The sequence below is a fragment of the Zingiber officinale genome, chromosome 1B, assembly GCF_018446385.1.
Source record: "Zingiber officinale cultivar Zhangliang chromosome 1B, Zo_v1.1, whole genome shotgun sequence".
Classification (NCBI taxonomy): Eukaryota; Viridiplantae; Streptophyta; class Magnoliopsida; order Zingiberales; family Zingiberaceae; genus Zingiber; species Zingiber officinale.
In genome coordinates this window covers 138,104,970-138,114,700 of record NC_055986.1, presented here as the reverse complement: position 1 = coordinate 138,114,700, position 9,731 = coordinate 138,104,970, and the positions used below count along the sequence as shown (strand labels likewise).

The 9,731-nt window shown below is 41.0% G+C and overlaps 1 protein-coding gene across 1 annotated transcript; it reads right to left on the bottom strand.

Moving 5' to 3' along the window:
• Nucleotides 1–5,600: 5,600 nt before the first annotated feature.
• Nucleotides 5,601–6,774, bottom strand: LOC122002697 (ethylene-responsive transcription factor ERF098-like). The gene has a single exon (XM_042558007.1). It carries the CDS (start codon nt 6,464–6,466, stop codon nt 5,750–5,752), a length of 717 nt encoding a protein of 238 aa, XP_042413941.1. The 5' UTR covers nt 6,467–6,774; the 3' UTR covers nt 5,601–5,749.
• Between the last annotated feature and the right edge of the window lie 2,957 nt (nt 6,775–9,731).

Here is a 9,731-nt window from a genome sequence, read left to right as displayed (position 1 = left end):
TCTAGCTTTCATTTCCTAGCACATTCCTAAGCTTTTTAAGAGTGTAATATGCTTCTCCGCATACACAAAGGAGATCTTTCAGTAATTTCTTTTGCCTTGGATTAATAACCGTCTAGGTTGTAACCAAGTAATTCCTTTGTGTCTTTTTGATTTATTAGTTACTTAATTTCATTTATATAAGTGTGCTACTAATCTGAGTTGAAGAATGAGGAAGGATTTTATTTTTTGTTTCAAGCAATTTACCCTCTCCTCTTGTCGGTCTTGCTGCGCCAACATAATAAGCCTTACACAATGTGATTACATGAAAAGATCAATATTGTTGATCCCAAGTATGGCCATTCTTGTTGTTGAAATAGCATAACAAAGTGTAGAGATAGAATCAAGCCATAAAGATTTAATTATCTAGCTAATATTAATGTTACTGCAGACATTAATTGCCATACAAAGTTTAATGGTAAGAAAAGATTAATGTTACTTACACCTTGTTTTAGTCATATCAATCATAATCCAAAATATGATAGTTAAAAGTGATCTATAGATTATATAATGCCCGCAAGCAAAAATATGGCAGTACTTTATCATGATAGAAGGAAAACCTATTCTTGTATGACAGTGTGCATCATTTGCGATTAAGATAATAACAAAAATATTGTTGAATCTTTATTCCATGTGATAAACATTCAGCTCAAGTTCAAGATGTAACGTCTACTTAAAACATAGTCGTACACCATATTCAACAAAGTGTGAGACTGTTTAAGTGATTCGATGAATAATAAGGGGGTTTCAAAGACTTACAACCTCGTCCATACAATGAACAAGTGAAGTTTTTACTCATAATAACAAATTTCATTGACTTGCTATTTGTGTCATAAGCTGATGTCCACCTTTAACATTTCTCCGTTTAGCATGCTTTTTTTTATTGATCTAGACCAACCAGTAATGACCACTCATATTATGTGAAAATGCACATAATGCACTCATACAAGTGAGTATAAGTGCATGTACATATATACAAATATTGGCAAAGAGTTAGAGAAAGATGATTGCATGCTCTTTAGAAAAGTTGCTAAAGTTTCGTCAGTTATAGATTCACCTGTGTATGGACAACAACATCAACCAGATCACCTTTAACATAAGAAAAGTTGCAGATCACCAACTCATTTACAGAAAAAAATAATAGAAAACTTAACAAAGCTATCAAGAAATGTAAACGAATCTCATCATTTTCAGAAGAAAATAATCTACTCCACAACTTGTAAGAAGTTGACCTTGGGAAGACCTCGGTAACTTCCGTACACACTCAAAGAGAAATACATAAAACAAATCCAACTTCTAGAAGATCATATGAAGCTAGTAAGTAAACTGATGTGGGTACAAGAATACAAATCCACTACACAAAAGAAACAACAATTACTTGAAAAAATAAAAAATAAAAAATAAAATATACCATGCTAACCTCATAGTTTTTTACAAATAGGGCCACCTGAAAGCAAAGCTAATATTAATACTAACATAGTATTACCTTTAGAAATGAAATTTAGTCAAAGAAAAATTGATCACCAAGGAGAATGAAATGGCTCATCTACTGGGCATGACCATAACTTCTCATGAGAAATAATGCCCAAAATAAAGTGATGCAGTGAAAGATAATTAGTGCTTCAAGCCTTCAAGGAACGCATTATAAAGTAGATGTACAAGTGCAATAGAGTAAATATACCAAAATCTACTTTTGAGTTTTCACGCATTGCAAATTGATGCGGTGATAAGGAGGGGTCCATCTTACGGGGGATAGTTGTTATGATAGAGGTCAAAGTCAAGGCGGTCGACGTTCGGGTATCATATGGTCGGATGAACGATAAGTGCATCTGTCGATCGGGCGATCAGGTCCCCGACCGAGAGGAGAAGGTGTCCGATCCGACCCACCCTTTGACTCGGGGGGACGCGCTGAACAGCTGACGCTTAAGGAGGTGTTGGACGCCAGGAGGATACGGTATCCTAACCGAGCAACTACCCTGCTCGGCCCAACAACAGGATTCGACAGTCACAGTGGAGTTACAGCTGAGCAGACGTAGTACGGACACAGTGAAACTCTGCGTCGAGCGGCTATTCCGCTCGGCCTAGCAGCAGACCCCCTGTGTTATTCATCGACATCTTTTTAGGAGTTAATGCCGCCTACACTAGGCATGATCAACCAGAAGATCGTGCGACGGAAGCTTCCACTGTCACATCAGAGTTATGCTCGACTTGTTAAGGTATTGTGTCAGGGACACTTTACTGACAAGTCGTTTCAGGGAAAACTTTAGGAAGCGTGCCCGCCTTAGGAAGCGGGCACGTGCGCTACAAGAGCTCTATATAAAGGGGGGTCCAAGCATCGGCGGAGATACGCGATACACTATTGCGTTGCATTCTTCGTTCTTGTTGCTCCACCTTCTACTTTATCACCGGTGACTGACTTGAGTATCGGAGGACCAACGCCGGGGACCCCTTCCCTGGCTCGGCACTGTCGTCTTCTGTTTTGCAAGGGGGAGTGGAGTCTACAAGCGGTCAGCGGAACATCCACATCCCCAGCTTTCCATCTCATCGACTTTCGGATAAGATCACAAATCATCGCAAATCAGTAAAAAACTAAAAAAAAATGTTCCAAATCCAAATAAACCTAAAAAAAAGGTTATGCGCATTGCAAATCATCTTAAATCAATAGAACAAACTTCACAAATAGCGGTCGCTTCGCTAGCATCGAGTGGTGTCGCCCAAATAAGTTTAGGACTTAGAGATTAGTGTTACCTTTGGCTTTGAGCTTTTGGCTTGATGCAGAGTGTGGAATAGGTGAAGGGCTTGCTTACTCTTACTGTGGTGCTGCGATGCGAAGAGACGGAGAGTCCTGTGGCCGACGGTAGCGAGTGCAACGAGGCAGAGCGGAGTGTTGTGTCTGGTGGCGGCGAGTGCGAAGAGGTAGAGAGGAGTCATGTGGCCGGCGACGGCGAGTACGGAGAGGTAGAGAGCTATGTTGCGGAAGGACAAAGTTTGGCTTTTTTAACCTATGTTGCATTTTTTTAATGTACTTGTTTTTTTTATTTAACCTTCTCCGTGTTTTTTTTAACCAAGTGAAACAACGTTTGACATTTTTGTTTTTATGTTGCATTTTTTTTTAACTTAGCTTTGTGTGTTTTTTACCTTTTTTTTTAATAAGTAGGTCAAGGCATGAGAAAAGATATACTCGAATATATCAAGTTTTGACCCTAAGATTTTATATGATAACACCCTATGTTTTAACCATCGCATTACCTTGAGGGAACCTTTTTAACTTGCTATTTGGCACGGTGTGCGACGGCTTATTCTTTTTTTAATCGAGGGAGATCTCATTATTTTTTGTAGTTCCATTCGTATACATAGCGTATACTAAATAAAAGTACTTGCAGTGTGCCTACTTTACACGCCGTCATTGTTATTAAATATTTGTTTTTTTTTCAAGTTTATACTATTAACAACATACCAGTATGCATGTCGTTAATAATACTATTAACGATGTGCTTTTAAAGTCAGTTTACTTAGAAGAGTATAAAGTAAAATTAAGGAAAAACTTCTACAATAGAAAAATCTCTGTCGTTTAATTCATTAAAATTTTCAGAGGGAAGAGAAACGCATTCCATCCGCGGATATTTTTAGAGTCAAAATCTATCACCTCAAAATCGGACAGAAAACAGTAGATAGAAAAAATAACATATGTACCCTTTTATTTACAAAATTATATCATATATATAAAAAAAAAATTTATATATCCTTTTTAACTCATAAAATTATATCATATACTTAAAAAAAAAAAAAAATTGATACATATATCAATTTTTTTCATTTATAAAAAATAAATGGATAAAAAAAAAAAATTCTGTTCTCTACTTTCAAGATAATTTCTCACCATAAATTACTTTTCCAGTAAACATAACATTAATATAGGCTCTCAATAACCTGTTGCGAATAAATAATTTTTTTTTATTGGACCATTATTAGTCTGGGACACGAGGCATGCTCCCTGAAAAGTTTTAGCGGAAATAAAGTCGCTTTATATCTTAAAATCCAAGTATTTCAAACATGCATACTCGTTGATTCGATCTCTTCAAGAACTCATTCAGAAAACGTAGGGCAGCTGGCAGTGAAAGAAAAGTTGAACCTTAAGCATATTACTGTACTAACGTCGTCCAGAATCTGAAATCTACGGAGTCGTACAGATTAGTTCGATTTGATGTCGGAGCTAGCTAGCTCCTCGTAACCTCGTGAATGAATAGCTTGCAATTGTCCGTGTGGTGGGCGCTGAATGATTTATCTCCTCGGGAAGCTCCATGAACAAGTGAATGTGTGAGAAATTAACCAACCGTGTTTGGTCCCACTCACATGACTTGATCAGCAAGTGCATCCAGTGCTGCTGCTGCTGCAATTGAGCATGCCTTGCTTTGCATTCCCCTGGATCCTTGCTTGCGCAAACCGATTGGGGGCACAGTTAGACTTAGACAAACCAAATCAAGAAAAGATTGGTCAGTTTTCTAAACTTTGCTTTAATTACTTTTTTACGGGCTTTGATCTACTTGACTAAGTTTTATCATGCTACACCGCAAAGCATGGGCGCTTTCATGGCTGGTGATCTCGAATGCATGGCAGGTAATGTGCTAGCTCCGACTGATCGCATACATTAATTATTCGAGCTGCATGCGCCCACCACTTTTCTTTGCCAGTTTCGGTATCCACCATTTTGTTGTTGATCTCGCTGGTATCCTACATTTTGTTGTTGTACGGAAAGGATCCATAGAGCAACATCAACTTGAGGTTTTGGTGACTAAGGATGTCTCGAATAAACGCTGACCCATGCTTTTGGGGACCAAGCGAATTAAGCTGCTACTCCGCACGTGAGTTGGCACCGCGTGAGTGTATGCCCTTGAGCGATCAATTTGGTCCCTACAAGATCGAGCAGCGATAGACAAGTCAAGCCAGTTTGGAGTAGCTAAACACTTGACAGGACACCATACAAGTGGTGGCCAATGGGATCACAGCAGCATGTTTTTTGCTCTAAATGATCACACGATCCGAGTCTTGATGATATTAGAATTAAGCAAGAGTTAGATTGGGAATGAACCTTAATTGTGTAATTATTATAAGAGATGATATCTGACAAATGCTAATTCGATCTCTGGTTTATTAAACTTCCAAGCTGGTAGTTCCATGTGCTCTAGTCATTCGTCTGTAAACTCTAATGGCGCTTTGAGCTTTGTGGGTAGCTAAATGAGCTTTGACAATGATCTAACAGCCAGCTTTAGTTGCCGCAAAACTTGCTACTTTTTAGAGTGCATTTATATATTTAAATTCAATAGAAAATGACTATACACGAGCACATTCAAAACCCACATTCTCCTTTAAAAAATAAAAAATAAAAAATTTCCCCTCTCAATGAATCAATTCCGATACATGTTCTAAAGTTGCCATCCTTTACCAAAGATAATCATGATATTGTCTTACATGGCATCCCTAATTCCAAATGGACCAAATCCAATATTATAATGAAAAAGGATGAATAAAATCTGCATTCACAAAATTAATTAGTAGAAAAGGCCAAAAAAAAAACTCTTCCTTCTCATTAGTGCATTTGAAGAACAGCCGCCACATTTTTCTCTTCCGCATCAAAATGGCTCCATTATCGCTCAATTTTCCACACCGAAAAAAAGGGAAAACAAAAATAAAGAAGGGGAAAAAACGACGCTGGTTAGCAGAAGTCATCCGGGTCCAAGTCACCGAACTCCACCTCACACAGTCTCGGACTCGCCCAGGAGCAACAGTACGAGTCTGGCAGCGAGAAAGGCGGCGCCTGCCCTCCCAATTCCTCTAACCCGAAGTCGAGGAATTCGACTGGCGCTGTCCAGTCCTTCCCGTACTGGAGCACCGACGTAGGAGAAGACCGCGAGCCGGCGGCGCCGCCGTCACTTTTAGGTGGAGGCGAGGTCGCCCTCTCCGGGAAGTTTGTCACCGCCTTCGTCCCCTTCAGCCTCACGGCGGCCTCGTCGTACGCCGCCGCCGCCGCCTCGGCTGTGTCGAATGTCCCGAGCCACACCCTCTTCCTCTGGTTCGGGTCCCGGATCTCCGCCGCCCAGCGGCCCCACGGCCGCCGCCGCACCCCTCGGAACCGCCTCCCCTGTTTCCCCACCTCTCCCGGCCTCTTCTCCGACTTCACCTTCCTCCTCATCCTCCGCTGTGTCGGCGCCGCCCCCTCGATCCGGATCTCGCGCACGTGGCGCTTCACTCGGCACCCAAGGCCACCGCGCTCCTCCTCGTCGCTCGACGAGGAGTCGGTGGCCTCGGCATCGACGAAGAACACACGGATGACCCTACTCCTCCCACTTCCCGCCGGGACCGTCTTCTTCGTCGAAACGACATGATCGGAGAACATAACGTCGATCCGTCCAGAACCGCCCGCCGGAATCATCTCCCTCTCTACGACTCTGGAACCAGAACATTCAGCGAAAAAGAGGCACCTTTCCGTCACCTCCTTCCGCCATTTCTCAACCTTCAGATCACTGAAACGAGATGAAAGGCTCAGGATTTAGCTGAAACCCACATCGAGAGTGAGACTGAAAGGGATGAATCGGATGGGCTGCGATGCGATGGCCTATTTATCCCCCACCAACCCCTTCTTTTGTTCCCTTTTACCATTTTACCTACGCTACAACTGGCGTCTCAGTCCCTGGAACTCCTTAACGACCAGCTCATCTTCTTGCCACGCGTCGTCGCCCCTAACGACCGGCACCACAACGCACGGCCACGATCTCGTCTCCTCGGCAGCCCTCGTCACGGGCGCGGTGATGCGACTGGTTCAGTTGCGCTGCGTGGTCCTCGCCCCCCAACGATCGACTAAGACCGTCCGATGGGAATCTGATGGTGCAAGGGAGTCTACATCGGTCAACCTTGTCATCGCCTCAATTCATGGTTCACGTGAGTGCGACACGTAGGCAGGAAGATAATGTTCTATCAATTAATTAATCATTAATTCTGCCTATTATTGGAGATCAACTTAATTGATAGATACAACTCGTACTTACACACTGAAACAGTCGCTAATCGTATCGTTACAAATTATAATAAACCGCAAAAAAAAATAAAAGAAAACCATCAGTGGTGTCAGTGGCTGCTATGTCAAGAGGACAAGAGCAAATGAATTACGATTTACGGGTACGATGGATTCGAAATTAATAAATATATTGGCTGTCCACATCTTGCAATTAATTGTTAATAGAATTTTCCAAAAGAAGAGGTTTCATTTCTTTCTCTCGAGATCTGATTCTTTTAAATAAGTTAAATCCGAGAGAAAACAATCTTTTTCTTCTGCTTGAACCATTTAGCAAGCCTAATAAACTTTTTTTCATTTTGTTGTCTTTTTCTAGGAAATACATCAAAGAAAAATGATTGTTAATGTACTGAAAAACAAACAAACATGTCGAGCCATTAGAGATAACTCTTTGACCCACTGAATTAATCACCACAAAGGCAAACGTGAGAAGGTATTTGAAAAATTTGCTTTAATATGAGTTGCGCAGGTTGCATGGCAATATGAAGAAGATGGCTAATCCATGTTAGAAAAAAATCATCCCTTCTGTCTATGTTTTTTATTCATTGGCTATGAATCACGATTCAATCTAAGTGGCATACAATATCTAAAATTAGAATCTTGTATCGCAAGGGAATCCTTCTTGAAGCTGAATTTGCTGAGATATAGTAAGTTACCATGCTGCTGGGACCTGCCTGTCATTCTGTTGTCGCCGAAATGCTCACCCTAGATCGAGTTACAGTCTTCCAAATTCTTTCCAAGAAGACAGCAATTTCCTGAACAGCCATACACTGAATAAAGACTGTAAACTGGGAAATGTGTGCAGTGCTTTTTAACAACTAAGCTTGCTTCTGAGCTGTATATTTTGTCTTCTAGGTTTACTACAAAAACACTGACAAAGATCTCTTAAGTGAGCTCGAGTGGGGGAGTCTGCTTTTGCTGTCAGTGTGCACCATCCGCGTGTTACAAGTCTTTTTGGTCTCCTGTTTTCCTCGTTTGGCAGAAACACATGGAACAAAAATAAAATAAAAGGGGTATTCTCAATTATATAAATCATCAAAAACACATTTTAAAAAATAAAAAATATCTCATCAAATATTTTATCTTCAAAATATTCTTACTTTGATATTATTTTAGTAACTATGACTAACTGTTATAACAAATAATATAATATGTAATATAAAATTATTGTAATATTATAGTTATATAAGTTATAGTAGTGTAGGATCGAGATGCATTAGCTTTTTTTTACGTTTGTGAAAAATCGTTCGAGTGAAACGCAGCAAAAATAATAAATAAAACAAAGTAATCGCTAACATCTTTTTTTTACTTGGTTTGGAACCTGTGACGACTCCTACTCCAAGGCCCGTGATCGTTGATCGCTTTCGTTGGACAATCACTGTACATTTAGAAATAAGTACAAGGATGTATTACAATGAAAGTATTAAACTAAGTGCAACAATTAAGTATACCGACGACTTTTGCGAATCGGAAGGTAGTACTTTCGGTCGTCGAAGTCGCATTGCTCGGTTGCCAGAGTCAAGTCACAAAGTCGTAGGATCGTTTTTCTTAGTAGCACGTCGTAGAATGATCGCAAGAGTGAGTGTTGTTAGGCATCCTCTCGAACCCACCTTATATAGGCTGTTGAAGGCACATTCAACCTCCACAGAAGGTGCCTCCAGCTAAGGCTTTATCCCTTAGCTTCGGTCGCCGATAAGGTTCGCTTTCTGCGAACTCTATCTCTTCGAAGGTGCCTTCAAACTGCGCCTTCCACCCAGCATCCAAGGTGCCTTCAAGTTCCTTGAAGGCGCCTTTGCGCCTTGCTGAGCAGAGTCTTTGCCTAAAGCACCCGAGGCACCTCCAACAGCCTCGGAGGCGCCTCGGACACTGTTCATCTGAGCCTTTTAAGTTCTTTTTGCTCCCTGCAAGATACGTTAGTCCAAAATACCAAACATACCCTGCAAAATACAGTTAGCACAATAAAATATAAAATAATAAATTATTTTGACAGTTTCCAGATTGTCCGGTTCTGACTTTGAGTTTCGCTGAAACTCTAGGTCGAATCGACGCCTACTGTTTCCTCTTCGAGGAATGCGCCCTCAACTACTCCGCTCAGGAGAGTTCACTTTTTGCCAGACTGGTCCTCCAGACCGATTGGACTTTTGCTCAGCGTCCGAGTCTTTAGGACTTTTCTGCTAGACGTCTGATCCCCGACCCGTCCAGTCTTCCACTTGGTTTGCGACCACCAGGATTTTCACCTAGAGTCCCCGACTCTAGGGTTTCGCCCGAAGTGCTCAACCTGCCAAGACTTTCCACCTGCGGTTACCATCTCCTAGGACCTAGGGTTACCACCCCCTAATGTTTTCCACCTGCCTAGAATCACTAGGACTTTTTCCTAAGTACACTTAGGATTTCTTGGACACTTGGTTCAACCCGTGTTAGATCACAAGACAACTTAACTTTGAACTCTTTGCCATTATCAAAACATAGGTTCGATCGTCTGATGCTACCCGCACCAACAAGTAGTTGGTCGGTAACTACTATAATTATTTTAGAGTTACGTTATAGTAACTAGTTGAGTAACTATTACAATTATTTTAAAATTATTTTGATGAAATTTAAACAATTTTGACTAATTGATAAAAAA

Coding starts and splice junctions, on each gene's coding strand:
- LOC122002697 (XM_042558007.1), bottom strand. CDS start 6,466: ATGATTCCGGCGGGCGGTTCTGGACGGATCGACGTTATGTTCTCCGAT.